Genomic DNA, 22,676 nt, shown 5'->3' on the forward strand with positions numbered 1-22,676 from the left:
AATTCTTCAATCAATGAATCTGAAGTTGAACCAAAAACAATGTCATCCACATAGACTTGAGCAAGAATTAAATGATAAGAAGTTCTTTTTACAAATAAAGTTTTGTCAATTGAACCTCTAACATAGTCTTTATCCAAAAGATGAGAGGAAAGTCTCTCATACCAAGCTCTAGGGGCTTGTTTCAGCCCATAGAGAGCTTTCTTAAGTCTATACACATGGTCGGGATGGATAGGATCTATAAATCCTGCAGGTTGTGCAACATAAACTTCTTCTTGAAGAACACCATTTAAAAATGCACTTTTCACATCCATTTGATAAAGAGTAAACCTCAAATGACATGCAATGGCAAAGAGAAGATGAACAGATTCAAGCCTTGCAATGGGGGCAAAGGTTTCATCAAAATCAAGACCTTCAACTTGAGAAAACCCTTGAGCAACAAGCCTTGCTTTGTTGCGGGTAATCTGACCCTTTTCATCAGATTTGTTTTTGAAAATCCATTTTGTTCCAATGACATTTGAAGAGTCCGGTCTAGGAACCAAACACCACACATCATTTCTAGCAAATTGACTCAATTCATCTTGCATGGCATTTATCCAATTAACATCACACAAAGCCTCTTTAGCAATTTTAGGTTCTATAACAGAAACAAAACCATAAAATGTAATGATGCTAATATCTTCTTGATGCTTTGCAATGAAGCATGAAAGAATAGAGAGATTGCTTACAACCATTTTTGCTTGTCTTCTTGTTTTCAAACCATCATTCACATCACCAATGATGTCAGAAGAGGAATGATCCTTATGCACTTGCTGCTGTCCAGTTCTATAAACAGGCTGGATTGTAGAGGTATCATCAATCCCCTCTGAAGCTTCCTCATCTTCTTAGCCTTCAGCAATAGCATCATCTTCCTTTGCCTTCTCGAAAAGTACCTGATCAAAACTTATACAAGGCGTATGTGAGAGCACAATTGAGTCATCAATAGATACATTAATGGTTTCCATCACAGAACAAGTTCTCTTGTTATACACCCTATAAGCTCTACTATTCAATGAGTAACCAAGAAAGACTCCCTTGTCACTTTTAGCATCAAATTTGGCAAGGTATTCTCTATCTCTATAGATGTAACAAGGGCTGCCAAACACTCTTAAATGGCTCACATTTGGTTTCTTTCCTTTCAAAACCTCATAAAGAGTTTTTTCAGTTCCGGGTCTAAAGATGACTCTATTGATGGTATAGCAAGCATTGCTAACCACTTCTGCCCAAAAAGTATGAGCAAGACCAACAGAGTTTAACATAATTGTCCCCATTTCAATTAAGACCCTATTTTTCCTTTCCACAACACCATTTTGTTGAGGAGTTTTGGGAGCCGAAAACTCATGCTTAATTCCCATTTCACAACAAAACTTATCAAATGAAGCATTTTCAAATTCAGTTCCATGATCAGTTCTAAGTCTTACAATGCATCTATTTGAAGAGTATTGTTCATTTAAAATCATTTTTCACAAGCTATGAAAGTTGTCAAAAGCATCATATTTTTCACACAAGAATTTCACCCAAGTGAACCTAGAAAAATCATCGACTAGAACAAGCATGAACTTCTTACCACCTAAGCTTCTAGTTTGAACAGGTCTAACCAGATCCATATGCATTAAATCCAAAGGTTGTGAAGTAGACATAGAATTAATGACCCTATGTGAAGAACGAGTTTTCTTACCAAGCTTGCAACCCTCACACATACCAGTTGGTTTCCCACTCAATTTGGGCAAACCTCTTACCCCTTGTTTGGTGGAGAGCTTCACCAAGTCTTGGTAGTTCACATGGCAGAGGTGTCTATGCCAAAGATTGAGAGTATCTTCAGTTGAGGAGGAACTAAGACAAATCTAAGAAGAAATAGAATCATTAGCATTAACACAATAACAATGATCTTTGGATCGTAGTCCACCCATGACACTCTTACCCTTACCATCAAGAACAAGACATCTCAACTTATTGAATCTAACCTCTTCAAAGTCATCACTCAATTGACTCACACTAATGAGATTAGCTTCGAGTCCTTCAACATACAACACATTTTTTAAATTTGGGATACCAGGAGCAGTTACAATCCCTTTTCCCACAACCTTTGCTTTCTTTTCGTCACCAAAAGTGACAGAACCACTGATAACCTCATCATAGAAGGATGAGAACCAGTTTTTATCAACTGTCATGTGCCTAGAACACCCATTATCCAAATACCAAGTATCAGCTCTTCTAAATGATAGAGCCGTAAGAGCAACCAAACAAGTAGCAATGGAGTCATTTTCTTCAACATGTGAGAAACATAAAGAGGATAGAAGACACATTTCAGAAGGTTCAGAATCAGTTCCACAAATGTCAAAGGGTTTAAAATCAGCAGAAGCAAGTGGATGAAATGACTTATTTTTCTTTGCCCAAACAATATTTTCTTTTCTCGGGATTGCAACAAGTTTAGCAATCCTACCAAATTCTTTCTAAGATTTTTCCATAGTTGACTGTAAAGAAAGAAGCAGAGAGTTTTCATGAGACCTTGTAGACTTTTGAGGACTATTTCTGAGTTTATGATACCTTGGTCTAATGTGTCCAGTAATACCACAGTGGTGACAAATGTGAAATATTTTTTTTGGATGACTTAGGGACATTTTCTTTAGGCAGCAACCTACTTTTCACAAAAATAGTAGGCTTTTTAGAGGAGCTTTCTCCAGAATGAAAACCAAGACCCTTTTTGTCCCTATCAACTTTGCCCAATATTCCAATCATTTTGGAAACTTTATCAGATCCAATTGAAAATTTTGAAAACTTTTCTTGAGAATCATGTAAGGATTTTTCAAGAGAGATTTTTTCAAAAGTTAAAGAATTGACTAACCTGATTTGATCATTCAAGTTCTCTTGCAGAGTCTCCACTTGACTTACCAATGCATTTCTTTCAATTTCCCACTTCTTGCAGGATTGCAGCTTCTCAGCAATCCCAGATTTTTCTTTTTCACAAACAGCAAGTTGATCCTTCAATTCCTCAGTCTTTCCAATCATTATTTTTTAGGCTTTGTACAATTGCTGGAACTTGTTAGAGGCTACCTCCTCAGAGTGCTTATCATCATTAGATTCATCTGAGGACTCATTTTGGGTGGTACCAACAAGAGCAACATTTTCCTCTTCATGGTCGGACTGAGTTTCAGATTCACTATCACTCCAAGAGGTTTTAAAAGCTCTATTTGATTAAGACTTATATTTCTTGTTTGCACAATCAGCAGCAAGATGACCATATCCTTGACACTCAAAACATTTTGGTTTTTCACTGAAAAACTTCTTTTGAAAAGGCTTGGAAGACTTTGAGTATTTGTCATTAGAAGCATCATCGATTTGATTTCTTTTGGAAGAAGTGGAACCAGAAAAAATTTTAGAAGAGAATGACCTTTCAGATTTAAGAAATTTTTTGAACTGTTTTGTGAGAAGAGCAAATTCTTCTAGATTAAAATCAGAAGGGTCTTCTTCTTTTTTCAAAGTGCTTAAAGCAATTGATTTTTCTTTCTGACCCTTTCTCCTTTTTGACTCAAAGGTTTTCAAATTTCCCACAAGCTCATCTAATGAGTATGAATCAAGATCTTGAGCTTCCTCAATGGCAATTTGCTTAGCCTCAAAACTAGGAGGAAGAGCTCGAAGAAACTTTTTCACAATTCTATGCTCTAAAATAGGATCACCCAACCCATGACATTGATTGTTAACATTGATGAGGCGACTGTGGAAGTCATCAACAGATTCATCCTCTCTCATAGTCATTTCTTCAAATTCAAGCAGAAGGCTTTGAAGTTTTTGTGCCTTCACCTTTTTGTTACCCTCATGAGTGGTTTGAAGTAATACCCAAGAAGCTTTAGTAGTTGGACAATTTGTAATTGTTTTTCTTTCCTTATCCGACAAGGCAGCGAAGAGGCTATAGCGAGCTTTAGTATCACATTTGAGATCAGATTGCTCAGCAACAGTCCACTCACCTCTTGGTTTAGGAATAGGATTTGAAGTTTCAATTTCCTTTTTAGTTGGTTCTATCCAACCCTTCTCTATAATGTTCCATAACTTATCCTCTTGAGATTGCAGGAAAGCCATCATCATTACTTTCCATTGAGAATAATCTTTCCCATCAAAATATGGAGGAGAGTTAATGGAACTAGAGACTCTATCACGGTCCATTCTAGGAGGCCAAAGGAACACACTAACACAAGTTAGTGACCCACTCTGATACCAATTGAAGTGTGGGCCCCCGAAAATTTTATTTAATTTTTTAGAAGGTAATTTTCGCCAATAAGATTTTCGAAAGGTGATTTAAGTGAAGAAATTGACCTTGGAGATCAATTCGGTGTCGAGACTTCGATTTGGACCTTATAATGTAAGTTTGGGCCAGAGTCCTTCGTTTTGGGCCCAGAAGGTTACAGAAGCTTAGTGAGGTGACAGTTTGTTGAATTTTCGAAGACGATAAATCGAGTTGTAACAAAGTTTTGAATTTTGAGTTTTTACAAAATCGAGTTTTGGGCCTAGTACGAAGCCAAGAATTAACTTAGGAAGTTTCCGACGAAAAACGAATAAAAGAAAAATTACGAGCCTCAAACCGATAGCAATTAGCTAGAAGGGTTTTGTAATTCGTCGCAAGGGCAAAATGGGTATTTTGCTCACATTAGTATAAATAGGAAATTGTGAAAACCCTAGCCTCATTTTTCTCCTTCCTCCCTTGTAGCCGCATCCTCCCTTCTCTCTCTCTCTCCCGACCTCTTGTCCCCTCTTTCTTCTTCTTCCCTCTGTAAGCGCCGGAAGCCACCATCTCCGGTCACTATCTCGCAAAACCGCCACCACCCATCAATGCAGTACCTTAACCTGACCTAAACCCAAGAGGAATTGAAGCCATGCATCAACCCCGACCTCTCTCTCTCGTCCTGACTGCCATCACCTGAAAACTCTAGCTCCGGCCACCATCTCAACACACCACCTCCACTAATCGATCTAGAGTACAAATCAGACCAAAACCCAACCGACATCACCACCAAGCATTGTCGTTCACCTCCATCGACGACCACCACAGCCCCGCCGTGTTTCCCAGCCAAAGCTTCCACTTCTGGCCATCATCTGAGCGTATCGTCCCACCAATCAATCTAGACATGCCTGTCATAATCCCTCAAAGCCCCGACACTAGCTGACGTCGAACGAGGCCGAAAGTGCAATGCCAGAGCCCGTGGCTTTGCATATCTATATCCTCCAACTTCCAGTCCGACTTAGATCAAACCACTACCATAAATGGTATCACAGCCTATCTGTTATCCAAAACCCCATGGTTTCGATCTCCGGTTCTGACCAAAGATGCTGCACGGGCCTCACACGCCGCTGTGAACCTTGTCGGCTTAGTTCTATCATTTTGGTAAGCCATACTTGAAGCCCCTTTCGTTATTTGGTTGAATTTCAGCTCCAAAGTAGTGAATATTGAGTTCAATTCTTTTGGTGGTTGTTCTTGAATCTTGGACTTGGAGGATGGGAATTGAATGAAAGGGGAGCTTCTGGTCTTGGTTTTGATTTCAGTTTTGATGGGATGATGAAGAATCCACAAGGACTGCAAGGAGCAGTATGTTATGGAGTGGTTGTGGTTTCGACCGAACTGATATAGGTAAGCAACCAAGCTTTTGAATCGTGAGTTTAATTGTTGTTTGGACTTTGAGATTAATTAAATAAGTTGTTGTTTAGTTGTGGAGATGGAGACTTGAGGTTTGAGGAATCTGCGTTTTAAAGATTTTGGAGAAGAGAAGTGTTGGGTCAGTTTCCATTGAAAATGGATTGAGGTAAGGGTCACGAACTCTGCGTTGGTTATGAATTTGGTTAATAATTAGATTATTAAGCTTGTCCTGCTTGCTAGGAATTCGAGTAAAGATGATGAGAATGCAGCTATGGTGACTCAAATCTCTGTTTGGAAAAGAAGAAATGGTAAGTGTTGGTCCCTGTCAAACCGTGGGTTTTGGTGTGGTGATTGTAAAATCCTAGTGGTTGTTATCGAATGGAATGAAAAGTTGGTATGCTGCTTGAATGGTTAATGCTCCTTTAAGTGATTGATTGTTGAGAAATTAGCTTAAATGTGGACAAGCATGCAATGGCTAAATGTGTGGAGAAGATTAATGTTGTTAATTAAAATGATGACGGAGTTTGAATTTGACATATTGTAAGGTAATTGGTTGTTGTGAAAGAAAATAAGGAGCTTCAGTAATTATTAATGTTGAGTGGTATTCGGAAATGAAAATGGTGGATTTCATATGATTAAGTTATTGTATTAAAGTTAATGAAACAAATACAATTAAAGTATTATCTGAGTTATCATATCCCAGAATGAACATAGTAAACAAAATCATTCAGGAATGGTAAGTAATGCTTTGTTTTCTTATCAAAAGAATGCTAAACAAAGAAAGGTCAAATGAGTTGAACCAAACTATGCTTAAAGAACACAAGTATTAAGCATGATCACCATATCCTAAATGGTTCAAATGCAATATCATTTGGATTGTTTGGGAATGGATAGTAGATTTTTATATGAAAGGATAATCCTATAGACTATAAGGAAATTAAGTAAATGCTTTGGTTGCTCGGTTAGTTGAGTTATAATGAAGTCAAGTTACTTATTGGTTTAATTTTATTATAAAGGACTCGAGCATGTACACATGTAATTGGAAGAAGTATCAAGGGTTGGAAGCGAAGCTAAGTTTGGGCGAGCACTCTAATTCCAGGTAGGGTGTGTTGTCCCTTCCTTGTTAGAGACTTTTCTATGTGTGGAATGCTCTAGTATATTAATATGTTGCCTGAAAGTACGTTCTTGGTTGTTCATTAGTCGATGCCTCGTGATATGCGTGTTTCCATAACTGATATTTGCTTATTGCGAAAATCGGGGCTAGACTTGCATGTTGAGATACTGTACCCATCGTATGTTTGTACTTGTGACCTGAAAGTGAATAGGACCTAGATGCATAGATTCCTAGGGATCCCACGGTGTCGATAACCGTGAACCTCCGGAGGGGGCCGTGCTTCTATGTTTGTCGAGGAAGAGTGAGTACAGACAGTGAACCAGTCATAGGAGACTCAGGGCCAGGAAATAGACACTTTCGCTACTTGTAGTTACAAGGACTACAAAGTAGCTGGCTGGTTCTCGAAGGATGACGAACCAGGTCGGTCATCGATTTGTTTGAGTTTAGCCGGCAGGTAAGTATCTCGGAACTCTAAATTGTGTGAAGCATACTGCATATGCTTTATAAAAGAAATAAATGTTTGTGGTTGCCTCTTTATAAAGTCTTTTCGTTAAACGTGCACAATATTATGTAGTAAATATTTTCGATTATTATTATTATCTTTCAAACCTAGCATGGTTGGGTCGGCCCCTACTGGGCATGTGAGGACAAAAGCTCACCCCTACAACAGTGTGCAGGTTTCGAGGATGTGGTCGAGGAGCATATAGAGGAGGCACATGTTGGGCTTAGCGTATTCTTCTTTGACTTTATCAAGAAATGGTTTTGGTCCTTTATCGGACTTTGAAGTAACTTGTTTATTTACTTTCTCACTAATTTACTTGTTTATTTATTTCCTACTCATGTACAAAATCTAGGGAGACCCGCAACCCTGGGGCGCGTCTCTCATACTTGTATTTACTTAGTGATTTGTCATTTTCCGAATTGGGCTCCTATTGCAAGCCCAAAACTCTTAGCCCATTTCAAATTCCGCTTTTGAAAATGTGTTGTTTGGTTGCTAGAACGATTTGTCCAAGAAACCAACAGTTTGAACCCAAAAGGCCTTGCGATTTCGGGTTGATGAGTTATCGGGATGTCATCCGTGACATGTCGGTTTCAATTTGGCTTGGGGTCGCGGCGCTGTGGGACCCCTCTCTCGGGTCACCACATGAAGATCCTAGAAGGAGCCTAGAGGGGGTGAATAGGCTCACAACCAATTTTTTTGTTCAAGACTTTCTCAAGGATTGCAACTGGGTGATCAATCCTGAGTGCTGATATTGAACATAATATATTGAACAATCAAGCAAACCAACTAAAGCATTAAAGAACACAGATTTTTGTTGACGCAGAAACATCTACGTGGCCTTTACACTTGAAAGACCAAAACCAAATCACTAATGAAAAATAGATTACAAGTTTCCACTACAGGGATTGAACTGACTGCGGCAATCCTTCCTAGACTGACTCACTAGGCTGTGTGTAATCACTACTTGCTAATTGTTTATACAAGTGTTACAACTCAGAAATCTCAACTATGAAACAAGCTATGAACGCAGCAAGTTCGACTTGGAGATTTCACCTTTGAAGCTTACAATTCCCAACTGAACTCATGGGATGCAAGAGATGAATATGCATGAATGGTTTTGTGTTTTTCACATTGTTTTCAACATGGAACAATACACTTTGAAAAGCAGAAAACCAAAGAGATAAACTCTTGATAAACAAAGGGACTGAAAAGCACAAGTGTTTTCAATGCCTAAATAGGAACAGAGAACCAATATATATAGAGGAGGAAGAGGAATAATAGTTCACTCAAAGAACCCTTAAACTCAATTGGAGTAGGTAAACCCATACCCATAATTTCATATTGCACATGTAAACCGATGCTCCTAATTTCAATTGGGAATACCAATTCTATAAGCCAAACACTCCAACTCCTTAATCAAAACTAACACAAGAAGGGAACCCATGAAAAATCATTGACTTTGTGAAAGAGATGCCATGTATGAGCTTACTTGAGCCATGATGAAGAGGAGTCTTCTTTTGATCTTCAAGTTTGAAGCTTGATCTTGGACAAGACAGCAAGATGAGATGGGATGGGGAAGCACGACAACAAGGCAGCAAACTAAGCTGAGGTAGCAAGTTGCAATTGAACTATTCTTCAAAGATGGTGTTTGGCTTTCGAGAGCAAGGCAGCCACACAAGAGAGACAATTGCAATTAAACAATTATGCTGAGATGGGGAAGCTGACAGCAAATTGATCTTATCTTCCAGCCTTCACGTGGGTCTTTGACAGCAAGACAACCACAATTGCAGCAATGGTAATTAAACAAAGCAATTATGGTCTTGGGCTGCAAACAAGGGCTTCTAACTCTTGGGCTTAGTGGGTAGAGTGTTTTGTTAAAGTGAGGAATGCCAATACATGTTATACTAACATATTTCCACTCTTCAAATTCTTACCGTACATTTTCTTATCTTAGGAGCTTTCCATGAATGAGAAAAGTTTGAAAAACATTATCAATTTGAAATGACTATGAAATAAACTTGGATATTGTCAATTTGAAATGACTATAAAATTGGTCAATGTCCAGATTCAATGAAGGATTGGTCATACTAGCTAGAAAGTGTGTCACTTTCCGACTCTTCTTCATTAACATAATCTTATTGACATACTCTAATAATTATTATTGTTGGCAAGTATGTTGTATATCGTGGAGCTTGATGACTCTCAACGCTTTGCATTGTGTGCTGTGTTTATGAGGTTGGATCTTGGCGACTGTCGTAATAGCACTTTGGGTTTGATGGCTGGCTATTTTGGTCTGTATGCCGATCCTACAAGCCGGTGACGAGCCTTTTTTCAAGCTAGTCTATTGATAGGAGCATTTTAATGCGGTATTTTAATAGTTAATTCCTCACATTTTGCTTAGTTAATTCCTTAACGAATCGTTTTTTTAACTCAATTTCTATTTTTTAGGTACATTGGAGTAGATGAAGAAGAAATGAGTGTTACGTCCATAATTACCTAGAAATGATGGAGAAGAATGAAAATGCACTAAAAAGTCAACCTTGAATATTTTCTTACTCCGGCTAGGAGAATCAGAGCCAAGCAAGGAAGAAGGAGCGGCCACCTGACCAAATGAACTCGAAATGAGCTGAAACTCTCCAGATCCATTCTAGACACCCAAATGATCATTTCTTATGAAGAGTTCCAGAGAAAAATATGAGTGGAAGGCCTTCAAACAATCAGCCCAATTTTCTACAGAAGTAAAACCGGAAAACTGGACCTGTAAGAGGTCCAGCAGCATTTCCGGCCCAACCACATGGATTGAAGCTCTGAAAATTTGTCAGGATGATCTACACTCATAGTGGAACATTTCATATGAAGAAGTCGAAGGAATATAATGAAGTCTTGTTGGAGAAATAATTGAAGGAATAAAGGGGAAGAAACTGACCTGAAAACAGCTCAACACCACATATTCATGTTTCCCACCCACATGAAGAAAGCTAGATGCTTTTCTCTTTTCCTTGGATATATTTTTTCTACAATCTCTTTAATAGATCATCATCACTTCCATGTTGCTGCACCTTCATGCTTTGCTTTCATTTCATCATTTCTCTTTCTTTTCCATATTTTACAAATCACTTTCATACTCCACTTTCATTATTTTTCTTCCACTCATCATTTCACTCTTCTTTTTCTTCCCTATATAAACACCTTCTCCTCTCATTCTAAAACATCTTCCTTCATCCATCTCATCTTCTTTGTCTCTCCATTTCCTTTCCATTTTCCCACACACATTCCTTCATCCATTTCATCTCCTTGTCTCACCATTTCCTCTCCATTTTCCTTAGAGACCAATTCCTTCATCCATTCCATCTTCTTTGTCTCTCCATTTCCTTTCCATTTTCTCTCCATCCTCTAGTGCATTCAACATTTCAAGCAAGGCCAAGGGAGAAGAAGAATTGCCGTGAGCATCATCCTCCATCACCATCCTTGAAGCTTGCTTTCGAGATTCAAGAGACCACATCCTCAATTCGTTCATCTCATCTCCATCTCACGGTGTAATCCGATTCTCCTTTGTAACATTTGCTTTGATTTCGTTGGTTTTGTTCTAGTTGACATATGTGTTTGAATGAATATTAATTTCTGGAATTTTATGATTAATTGAGAATTTTCAGATTCATAATATTGTGATTCGAAGGTTGCTTATGTGGGTTTGTTTAATTAAATTTGCGTTATAGATAACTTTTGTATTTTAATCTTATGTGGTTGCAAACACTTAGGGTTTTGATATGAATGGTGCTAGGTTTAAGAACATGAAATCGACTTTTCGTTTTGTGTAAACTTGAATCAAAGTAGTAAAGGTTTTGTGCAAAGACCGAATTTAATTAAAGAGGATTGCAATTAGGTGGACTTTTCCATACTAAGCTGTACACTTGAGTTGATAGCCTTTCTCTATGTGTAATGCGTTAAACATGACATGATTGACTAGCTTTCTAGGGTTTGATTGCATGTTTAATAGGATTAATCTAGGTGCTTTCGCTTAGGTTAATTAGCATTGAAAAGTAAAAAATGGGAATTCATTTGCTTTCGAATGTTTCACATGATCAACTCCTCTCTCATGACTTAGATGAACAATATTAGGGTTTGAATCAATTTTAATCATATGTTTCGGTTTTTGATCTTTGTTCTCTCACTCCATTTTATTTTTATGTTTTTGCATTTTAATTATTTTGTTAACTTAGTTTTATTTTCGAAAATCCAAAAACAAAATCCCCCCTTATTTTTGTTCACTTGTATATATTTATTCTTTATTTTATTTTTGTAAATAATACTTTTCTTTATTTGTTTCACAATGACAGGTGTACCCTCAATCCCCGGATAGAACGATCCCTATTTGCTTATACTACTAACGATATTTCAGGGTTAAATTGCGCGCTTGCTTCAGGCGCGTCATCTATGCACCTTTCAAAGTTTCTTCCTCAATTTTCTTTGTATGGTTCATTAATGGATCAATATCCATGGCTGATTATCATTATTTGTGCAAAAATTCCAACATGGTAGGTGAAGTACGTGCAAATCTTATAGATTGAGGGTTGATGAGTTGGAGTCAAGCCAGGTGGCTTAGGGTCACGATCGGTTTGTGCCTTGCCCTATGGTTATTTACTTGGTTATTGATCAAGATATGTGGAAGTTTTTACTATAGCTAAGTTGGTTAGAGAATTATAAATCAATAACTCAATGAATCTTCTATTACAATTACACTTTTTCACTTACAAGCGTAAGAAACTGAAAATAGTTATTACAGAAGAACAAAATAGTTATACTTCACATCGAGCTTAAGAAACGCGAGCAGCTAAAATAACAAACTAAACAAATTATTGTGTCCTAAAATGCCAGCATGATATAATGCTATTATGATTCAATAAGTCAAACAAATCCTCTTAGTCTAACAATAGTCATATATAATGTATAATTCCATCTTCTCTCTCTCTCTCTCTCTCTCTCTCTCTCTCTCTCTCTCTCTCTCCCTCTCTCTCTCCCTCCCCAATTTCTAGGAATGGATTTGTGGGTTTATGAAGAACAGTTGGAGCAGCGACGAAGCATCTGCACAATTTCAGTTTGTCGTGGGGATTTGAAATGGGGGAACCAGAAGCACCTGCAGTGCATGAAACTGGATTCCGATGGCGAAACGGAGACGCCGTTTGATCGGCGATCAGCTATAGGGCTGTGGGGGTGGTTCGACGGCAGGGAGGGGAATCGGAGGGGCAGTTCGACAGGCGGAGCAGGGTAAGGAGGCAGAGGATCGAGAGCGTCGGCGACAGCGAAGAGGAGGAGGGGATCGATTTGAATTCAAAACAACAGCGGACAAATTGAAAGACCCGATTTTGAGAGGGGAGAAGGAAGAGGTGGAGGAGGAGGCCTTGCATGGTTTCGAGATCGAAGTCTGGAGGTGGTTCATTTGCTTTTGCTTGAGGTGTTTGACTTGCAGGGACGCTCTTCAGCTTTAACTCTTCACTCAAATCGAGCAATTGACAGTGTGTGGGAGAAGCCAAAGGTTCCAGGTACTAGCTGCCAAGTCTTTTTCTTGGTCTAATTGTGCTCAATTGCTATATGGGTTGGTTTTGCTTTTTTGGTTTATGTTGGGTTTGTTTTTAGTTCTTGTATACACGAATTCATAGTTATATGTTGCTTTGGCCTTGTGATTGTGATTTTGATTGGAGTTTCTGGTATTTGTTGTTACTGACATGACGACGGTGGGGGAAGAGGAGGACGCTGAGGTTGTGGCGACGGATGAGGGGGTTTGATGAACGGAGGTGCTATTAGCGAATGGGTGATGGTCTCTGAGAAGAAAGAAGATGGTTGGTGGAGCTAAGGTTCACCAGAATTTGGTGTGCAGTTAACCGGTTTCCCAGTTGGTTGCCCCGGAAGAGGAAAGCTGTTGGGCAGAGAAGAAGGAGATCTGTTTTGGCGAAGAAGAAGACAGGGGCGTCTCTGGGTATCCATAACAGTTTTCTGGGTGCAGAAAGATTTGATTTTTTTTTTTTTAATCATGTCACCCAACTTTCGTTTTGGGTCTGTCCGCCAGGAGTTGAGTGCGAAGAACATGGATTTGTAACAGGAATTGGAGAGGATGATGGCAGCGTTGGTGATGGTTCGGGTGGAAGGGAAGGAGATGAGAGAGAGGAGGAGGAGAGAGAAGAAGAAGAGGACTGAGGTTGCAGAAGAAGCATAAGCCATTTTTCTTTGATTCTTGGGTGGAGGAGAAGGAGAGGAGCTTGGGCGGTTTGGCTAGAACAAAATCCCAGAAGAACAAGAACAAGAACAAGCTAGAAGAAGAAAAGAAGAAAAAGAAATGAAAAGAAAAAAAATGAATTAACAAAAAAAGGGTAAATTGGTCATTTCACTTTTTTAGGGGCCCAAGTGTTTGCCACGTCAGCAAACAGACGGCGCCGTTAGAGATTTTTAACGGAAGTATCACGTTGATGTCAAAATATGTCTTTGGGTATCACATTGATACTTTTGAGAGTTCGGGTATCAAATTAGCCTTGGCAGCATAGTTTGGGGACGGTAGCTGATATTTTCTCTAAATTTTGGTACCTGAACTTAAAAAAATATTACTTCGGTACTTGAGGTTCTTTGCCCGACCGAAGATTGGTACATATGGATGTTAGCTCAACTACAGAGCTTGCTAGCTGGCAAATTTATGGGGTACTTTCATCCATTCATATATGAAGTAATTTTTTTTTCTCTAATCATCTCTCTCTCTGTTCTTCTCATCTTCTTGTTCACTTCTTTTGAGGACATCGCAGCTACTTTGGAGGTGGTTGTAGAATGAAGCCATGCAATTGCACAAGCTCCGAATCGAGTCCTCAATTTCTTTATGACTCACACTCACTCCAAAGCCTTGATTCTTCTTCATCATTTTTGTTGAGAGCTTGGTTTTTGCTAGCAGCTCAAATTCTAGAATGGCAAGTCGGCCGTCTCCGTCGTCTCCACCGTCCTCTGCTTCCAACTCCGACCACTCCCCCAATCCTCGACCCGAACCACCAAAAATGCAGGCCTCTCTTGCCCCGATCTTGGCCCTCCTCGCCCTCCTAATCTGCCATTCTCCTCCACTGGGCTCACCTCCCCGCCGCCACCGCCACTTTTCTCTTTCTCCACAGAGCCTTCCCGCAGACCCACCACCAAGTCCAACTCGACCGCAGACCCACCACCAAGTCCACCCATATGTCCTCCACCGGCCTTCGAGAGGACATGGGACGCAGTTCCATATTTTTGCAATGAATGTTTCTGTCCCAATTTTAATTCAGTGCAAGCAATCCAACTATTTTTTCCTGCATATCATAACCCAATTTTATGAGGCTATTGCATGTTCAGTGTTTGCAGTGGTGGTTCTGGGTTATTCATTCATCTAGGTTTGTAGACTTCTAGGTTATTCATTCATCTAGGTTTGTAGATAAAATTTCTGGGTGCCATAAAAATGATTAGAGAAAAAAAATTAATTCATATATGAATGGACGAAAGTACCCCTGTAAATTTGCCAGCTGGCAAGCTTCGTAACGGAGCTAATGTCCATATATACCAATCCTCGGTCGGGCAAAGAACCTCAAGTACCGAAGTGATATTTTTTTAAGTTCAAGTACTAAAATTTATAAGGAGGCAAAGTTCAGGTACTGTATGGACTATTTTCCCGAAATAAAAAAGAAAGTGGTTTCCATCTTCCAAAGAAACAAAACTATCTATGCAATACTATTTAGCTCCTCTATCTATGCAGTTGGAGCTGAGGTTCTTAATGGTAGCACATTAGCTAGCCTGATCTACATTTGTAACTAATTGCACCTTGTTAATTTTTCAATAATGTGGGGATATAGGGTGTAGTTTGATAAGATAGTAAAATAATGATCTATGTATACTTCCAGCCACATATCAAAATTTCATATTATGTTTTGTCATACCCTCACCACGTATCAAAATTTCATATTATGTTTTGTCATACCCACACGGCCAAACCAAACAAAATTAAATAACAATACATAATCTCAAGAACAAGGTAACATTTCAGGCATTTCCAGAAAATCTATAATGATCGATTATAGATACATTTCAGGGATGAGCATAACTGGAACTTGTGTCAGTTGCACAAAGTTATAACTTGGGGCTAGGCCTGGCAACGTGTGCGTATAGTGCGGGTACTTTGCGGGTTCTTAACGGGCCAACCAGGTAAGAACCCGTTAGCTTAACGGGTTTGCGGGTTTTCCGTTGGAACCCGTTAAGACCCTTAAACATTTTTTTTTTTTTTAACTTTTTATCAAAGCAACTAAAACTAATTAAGACTTATGTATACAACGAAATTTTTAATTTTCTATCTTTTTAGATTTTTTTTTTCCTTTCCTTTTTTGACAAAAAATAATTCACAAATCATAATTATACGACGATCCAACGGTCGGATCCTCACAGATCACCTAGAGGATCATCTTTACCGATTTATAAGATGATCCAACGGTCGGACCCTCACAGATCACCTAGAGGATCATCTTTACCGATTTATAAGATGATCCAACGGTCGGATCCTCACGGATCGCCCTTAGGTTCATCCTCTCAAAATTATACGAAGATCCAACGGTCGGATCACCTGGAGGATCATCTTTACCGATTTATATGATGATCCAACGGTCAGATCCTCACGGATTGCCCTTAGTTTCATCCTCTCAAAATTATACGACGATCCAACAGTCAGATCCTCACGGATCACCTAGATGATCATCTTTATCGATTTATACGATGATCCAACGGTCAGATCCTCACAGATTGCCCTTAGGTTCATCCTCTCAAAACTATACAAAGATCCAACGGTTGGATCTTCCCGGATCAACCTTAGAATCATCCTCATAAAATTATATGACGATCCAACGGTCGGATCCTCACGAATCGCCTTTTGAATCATCTTTGCACAATTATACGAAGATCGAACGGTTGGATCGTCACGGATCTCCTTTTGAATCATCTTTTTACAATTATACAAATATCCAACTGTCGGATCCTCATGGGAATAAGAAAAATTACAAAAATGTAAAAATGCCCTGGCTGAAAAAAAAAAAAAAAATTAATGGGGAACCCGTATGGGTAATGGGAAATGAGTTTTTGGTAAGAATTTTGAGTTAACGGGTTCCAATGGGTTTAGCCCGCAAAACTCGTTAATTTGCAGGTTTTTTGCGTGCAGGCTTTTTTTAGCCAGAATTAATAAACGGGCGGGTTTGTGCGGATTTTTAGCATGCGGATATAGTGCGGGTTTGCGGGTTACGGGTTTAAATGCCAGGCCTACTTGGGGCGTACAAATTATCACGATTTACAGTACATCAGCTCTCTTATACACGCATGCTCATTTGATGCAATTAGTTCAATCAGGATTTAAGATATAAAATGCACAATTCATTATGGATTAACACTACCCAAAAATTTCAACAATTTGCTTCAACCTCCAATCTCCCTTGCTCCAGAAAACACTCTCAAACTCACTAGGGCTGTTGTTTTTGCCAATATGTTCTAAAATAATGTAAAATCTGGCTCAAGAAAGGGAGACGAGGGTGATCAAGTGGAACAATAAGCACTCACACATCATAGCAAAGTTAATATATATATATATATATATATATATATGTAACATAAAAGAGCCACGTTTTTTATTTGGTATAACAATAGGTATTAACCATCATTTGTCATTACTGGATTTGTTGAACAGATGAAACAACTTCTTCAATGTTCTGAAATTTTCTCCTCTCCTTAAGAATCAGCTTTGCAAACTCCAGTGCCCGTCGCTCACAGCATGCTCTCTTGCTAGCATCAGTGATTGATTCAAAATCTTCGACATGTGCCACACCAACAATTCTCCTGCAAATAGTAAAACAAAGTTAAGCTATTAAATCAACAGTTTCCAGAAAGAACTCAAAGATTAGAAATCTGACGGATAACCCACACAAGCTATATATGGTAAAAACATGCATTGTATCCATCTATCTATTAGTCTGTCTTTTCTAGTAAACAATTCTTCAACATGAAAGCCTGCCAGAAACTGATAAAGAAACAAATGAAGAAGACTGGAGCTTGAGAGATATTATGGGAAGCGCCAGAGCAAAATGTTAAAACTTCTGGAAAAATTACAAAAATAAATAGACCTAAGAAATTGTATGGATGAAGAAAACATAGGGTCTATCTTACCTTATCATTTTCGCAGCACCAAATCCAAGGGTGTCATGAAGCAATTCTTTAATATATTTGTCTTGTACAAGCTGTTGAAGCTCAGAGTTGTTATAAATTGCAGGAAGATACGCGTCACCAGCATCTTTGTTTGCATCCCATAGTGCAATAAATTTTCTGTGAAAAAGGTTCCATGTATTTTGAATTATCCTCAAAATCCAAGCCTTGTATGCCTGCACCACAAAGCAAATCTAATATGAGACCCTAAGACCCACACAACAAACGAACAATATGAAATAGCAAGTCAGATTATGGGTTCATGACGCAGCACATTATTACATCTAACGTGTTTCTGACAACATCCGGACATTGTAACAAACTAATTGAATTTTGGTTGACTGCACAACACATCATGAGTCAAATGCCAACTTTAGCAAGTATGCAATTTTGGATAAATTGACCTTAACCAATAACAATAAACAAAATTTCTCATCTACCCAAATAACATCCAAAAATCCACAAAGTGCTAAAAGTACAAAGACAGCCCAAATAAGTCCAAATACAGCAGTGGGAGCTAAGAGCACTCTCACAGACTATCAAAATGTAAATGACCAGCTCTACATCTACTCCTATTCAAATGTCAATATTACAAATAACTCATTTTCTGTCTAATTCCAACTGCCAAGTGCATGATCACTGATAACGAAGACTAAATTCTGTTATCGAATATTGAAAACGTTCTCCAACCTTTTCTTTTCTTTTCTTTATAAAGTACAAAATTTCTTAACTAAGTCAAGACAGTCAGATTTTTATTTTATTATCTGAAGAGGGAGCCTTCTCCAAAGATTTTAGTTTAATATAGTTTTGTTCTTCAACCTGAACACTCATAGTACAGAGATGATTCAACAGTGAGATTCATGCTTATGCTCAAACATGTCCCAAAAGTTGATAATATGTTTAGGGTACAACTAAGCAAATGGATGGTACTCCATGATCACATCTCCATATAACAAAAACTACTTACGAACATGAACACTATAACTCATACAGGGAAGTGATAACTAGACTCTTTTGCATAAACCATAACTGAATGTGCTCAAGTCAGGTGAGAGTATTTGTACTTGATAGTTTCTATAATTGAAAATGAATTAATAGAATTCCAGTAGTATATATAACCATCTATTTATCTATCAAGGAATATAACACCAACAAAAAAAAAAAATATATATATATATATATATATCTAAGAATAGATTAAATAGTATGCAAACGACAGATACCAAACTGCAAAAAACTACTCATGCCTTATCGAGCATGTTATGACATTTTAAAATTGGTTTATTCTGCAGCAGTAAATGCTAATCACAATAAAGGTTGGAACGAAACGACTTTAATCATTAGTAAAGCTGATGTCAACGAGGGCACGACTGAAAAAATTAAAACCCCGAGCTCGAGGGCAGGATTATCCGATAAGAAGATCCACCTGTCATATAACTATTGTGTTGAAAGATATATCTGTAGATGAACAACTAGAAAGAGATAAAAGGTCATCAACAAGGGCAAAAAAAAAAAAGAAGCTGAAAATAACAAGGAATATGATCAAACACTGAAATAAAAATAAATAAATTAACAAATAAATAAAACTAAGAAATAATGATAAAGAGACAATAGACAACCACATACTTTTCGATCATTTTGTTCATCAGCATGCCCATCTTGTGCAAAGAAAGCCAAAATCAAGTTTCCCAGAAAAGCTCCAATATCAAAACCTATTGGTCCATAAAATGCAAATTCTGGATCTATAACTTGAGTTGAATCAGGAGTCACCATTACAGAACCAGTGTGAAGATCCCCATGTATTAGGGCTTGGGCTCTCTCACAGAACCTAAAGAAAAAGCAACTTGATCAGTCAGAAAACTTGATGCCAGTCAAAGCGAGGAGCTAATAGAAGATATTTCTACAAACAGCTGTGCTACAAGGGGGAGCAATGGCAACTTCATCATTCATATGAAATTCGACAATGATACTAAGATGAGATAGTTTCATTACAAAGATTTCAACTCAGCAACTTCAAGCTTCAAAGCATTGTCCTCTCGCACAGCCTCAGCATCAGAATCAAGATAAGGAGAAGTCCAGCGGTTATATTCAGATACTTTGTAAGGGTCAGAGAAAACAACTTGCTCAGTGAGCCTGCATAACTCCACATTTCCACAAAATTCAGCAACTGCAGAAAGTGCACATGCAGATGAGTTAATAAGAAATAGAAGGTAAACTTCATTTCAAAACAAAAAAAAAAAAAAAAGGAATTCCTTGTGAGGGAAAATTCAGAATAAAGTCCATTGTCAGCTGAAACGTTCCCATATCTTAAAAAGAACTAAGCTAAATTCAATTAAAAACTAATACTCAACTGATACTAATTTTAATAAGAGGAATGCCCCAAAGTTGTTAAGACAATAACAGATCAATGATGAATGTAAAGATACTACCTATATGATTCTAACACAATTAAAATCACCTCTAGTTGTAATGTTCAATTTCTAACCTAACAGCAGTTGAAAAGACCCAGACCCATGAATACCCCAACATGTTTAGTAATAACACAATGTTTCTAACACTCTGGATTCCATATGATTTAGGCCGAGTATTAGCCAACCTATTTTCTGGAATAACACTGTGGAGACCATGTGCATAACTTTTCACCCCCAAACAAGTCAAACATTACATTGTTTGTATGAATGTGGAAGCACCTGAACATGATGCATTCTATTAGCGAAGCACAAGACATGTATCCAAAGAATACAAAATCAAACAACATAGCATACCAGCTTTCTTGTGGTCGATAGTATTACGATAAAGGAGAGAAGTATAGAACAGAGTCCTTGCCATATAGTCTGACATGTGGTCAGCCAGCAAAGGGTACTCAATTCCAGCAATCAATCCCTTTCGCAGTATAATATGTGGCGGTTCCAAATAGCGCATGCCAATCAAAGACATAGTCCGATCAAAATGATAAACTTCAGGCACATGATCAGGACTCAAACAACCATGCTCTCTCAATGCCAAAGCCTCAAAATAAGCTCTTTCCTTTGTCATTGGCCATGACTCACCTATACAACGTATGTAAGGAAGAGCCTGCAATACCCCAATAACACATTTCAGAACATTAAAGCTCAATACTTATGACCAAAATCAAAGTCTCTCACATGTTGGGACCCAATCAGAATCTAATCAACTCACAAAGAACCTGCAGTAACCTAATACTATTGCATCATAGAACATTGAAGCTTAATACTTTTACCCAAAATCAAACTCTCTAGCATGTTGAACCCAACAAATTTTAACCCAATAACACAATGCATCATAGAACATTAAAGCTCAATGCTTTTGCCCCAAATCAAATCTCTATCAAGTTGGAGACAATAAAACTTTAACCAAACGAAAGGAAACAGCCAGCAGTAACCCAATAAGGCAATAACACATTGCATCATAGAACATTAAAGCTCAATACTTTTGCCACAAATCAAAATCACTATCAAGTAGAAGACAATAAAACTTTAACCAAACTAAACAGCCAGCAGTAACCCAATAACATATTGCATCATAGAACACTAAAGCTCAATACTTTTGCCCCAAAAATCAAATTCTCCAAACTCATTGGACCCAAAAAGTTTTTGATCAAATACCAGGAACCCATTACGACCCAGATGGAGAAAAACCGTTACCTGCTTGATGACAAAAGAGCCATGAGAACCAACAACGATGAAGACGAAATTGAGATTGCCATCGCCGACTTCCTTGATGGTCAAGTTGTCTAGGTGATCCTTGAGCTTGGAAGAGAGGGAAGGTGTGGCCTTTATGTAATCTACAAGCGACTTGTCGTTCAATGGCTGGAACTCGGAGAAGGCCATGTTGCGGCGATGAAGATGATGACTGAGTCCAGTGGCGGATTCAGGAATGAAACTTCAGGTGGGCTTGGGTTTCTAAGATAGCTATAGCTCTCTGCCTCTCTAAAAAAAAAAAAAAACTCATTGAATAATCTTAACAAGAATTGACCCTTAATATATTATTCAAGTAGGAAATGAACCACAACGCATCCACTGTCAAGCTCAATGAGACTAGTTCATCATCAATTCATCATCATCCAGTTATCCACCGTATATGTAATTAAGCGTAAAGAAAAGTAGAAACAGAATTCGCCGACAAATAGCAAAGACTAGTTTAGTAAATTCCATCCTCAATGAGACTAGTTCATCAACATCATCCACGGTATATAGTTTAGTAAATTCCTTCCCATGATAATAATTATTCTTTCTGCCAAAAGAATGAATTGAGAAAGAGAGGATTCAGACTCGGATCTTTTGCCGACAAATAGCAAAGACTAGTTGTTAAGTCAGAAGAAGTGTCCTTTGACAATTATACAAAAACAAATCAAAATCGGAGCTCCAATATCTGAAAAACCACCACAATTACAGCAATGTCGAAACCAAAGAATCTATGGCAGAGTCTGCGGCCTTAAAAATTTAAAATCAACAACGAAATGCGAAAGCTTTCAAAGGCTCAAAGCTCCCACTTCTTATTACCAAAATCAATCCCAATTCCGCTTTCAAATTCAGATAAGATACCAATAAATCCGAAACCATCACGAAAATTAAACTAAAAGCCATACCAATAAATCCGAAACAATTGTTCCTCAGTCCTCAGTGCCTCACATCGAATTGGAAGGAAGAGAAGGAGAAACCCACAATAAATCGTAAGCAAGACAGCAAGTTCCAGTGTTTAGGGTTTAGGTGAAATGAGAAATAGAACCAATATATATAATTTTGCTGTAATTTGTCTGAGAAACATTAATTAACGTGAGCATTAATTTTAGGGGCCGTCACCACTTACCCAATTTTACTCTAAAAATTACTCACTTACTCTACCAAGAGTTTTTTAACCCCATTTACCCAATCTAACATTCATTGACAGTATTGCCCTCATTAACTACTCCCCTCAGACTACCAAGCAAACTCGAGCCTTAGCCAGCCCTGACTCTTCTCTCCAAAATTTCAGACTGGCCTCAGCTCACCTCCCTCCTACGTTCGTCGATCAAGACCCGGAGCTCTTCTCCATCCTCCTCTCGCTTCTCAGAACAGGAAATCTGCCATCAAAAGGCCAAATCTTTGAACCTCTAAGACCTAATGAGTGGCTGGGTAGATCGATATCTGGAGGAGCACTGGTGTCCG

At 38.3% G+C, this 22,676-nt stretch overlaps 1 protein-coding gene and 1 long non-coding RNA gene across 3 annotated transcripts; one reads left to right on the forward strand and one right to left on the reverse strand.

The window, feature by feature from the left end:
* The first annotated feature begins 5,736 nt into the window (after positions 1–5,736).
* Positions 5,737–6,077, forward strand: LOC112190174. Its single transcript, XR_002932290.2, has 2 exons — positions 5,737–5,828; positions 5,903–6,077. It is a non-coding gene; the product is annotated as an uncharacterized LOC112190174 (long non-coding RNA).
* A 10,587-nt stretch (positions 6,078–16,664) lies between these two features.
* On the reverse strand, positions 16,665–22,286 carry LOC112189893 (methylthioribose kinase). 2 transcript variants are annotated; one of them, XM_024329277.2, is made up of 7 exons: positions 22,118–22,286; positions 21,174–21,458; positions 20,274–20,583; positions 19,501–19,675; positions 19,135–19,336; positions 17,473–17,684; positions 16,665–17,145 (listed from the first exon to the last, which is right to left on the reverse strand). In XM_024329277.2, the coding sequence occupies exons 2-7, from the start codon at positions 21,357–21,359 to the stop codon at positions 16,977–16,979; spliced, it is 1,254 nt and encodes a 417-aa protein (XP_024185045.1). In that variant the 5' UTR covers positions 21,360–21,458; positions 22,118–22,286; the 3' UTR covers positions 16,665–16,976. The 2 variants fall into 2 exon arrangements, with proteins under 2 accessions (XP_024185045.1, XP_024185046.1); XM_024329278.2 differs by having other exon boundaries at positions 21,174–21,462; positions 22,135–22,272.
* Positions 22,287–22,676: the final 390 nt, after the last annotated feature.

This window comes from Rosa chinensis, chromosome 2 (assembly GCF_002994745.2).
Source record: "Rosa chinensis cultivar Old Blush chromosome 2, RchiOBHm-V2, whole genome shotgun sequence".
In the NCBI taxonomy this organism is placed as follows: Eukaryota; Viridiplantae; Streptophyta; class Magnoliopsida; order Rosales; family Rosaceae; genus Rosa; species Rosa chinensis.

Coding starts and splice junctions, on each gene's coding strand:
- LOC112189893 (XM_024329277.2), bottom strand. CDS start 21,359: ATGGCCTTCTCCGAGTTCCAGCCATTGAACGACAAGTCGCTTGTAGAT. Junction 19,337..19,500: donor GTTGCTGAGTTGAAATCTTT/GTAATGAAACTA, acceptor CTTTTTCTTTAG/GTTCTGTGAGAGAGCCCAAG. Junction 17,146..17,472: donor GGTGCTGCGAAAATGATAAG/GTAAGATAGACC, acceptor TACTATTTGCAG/GAGAATTGTTGGTGTGGCAC.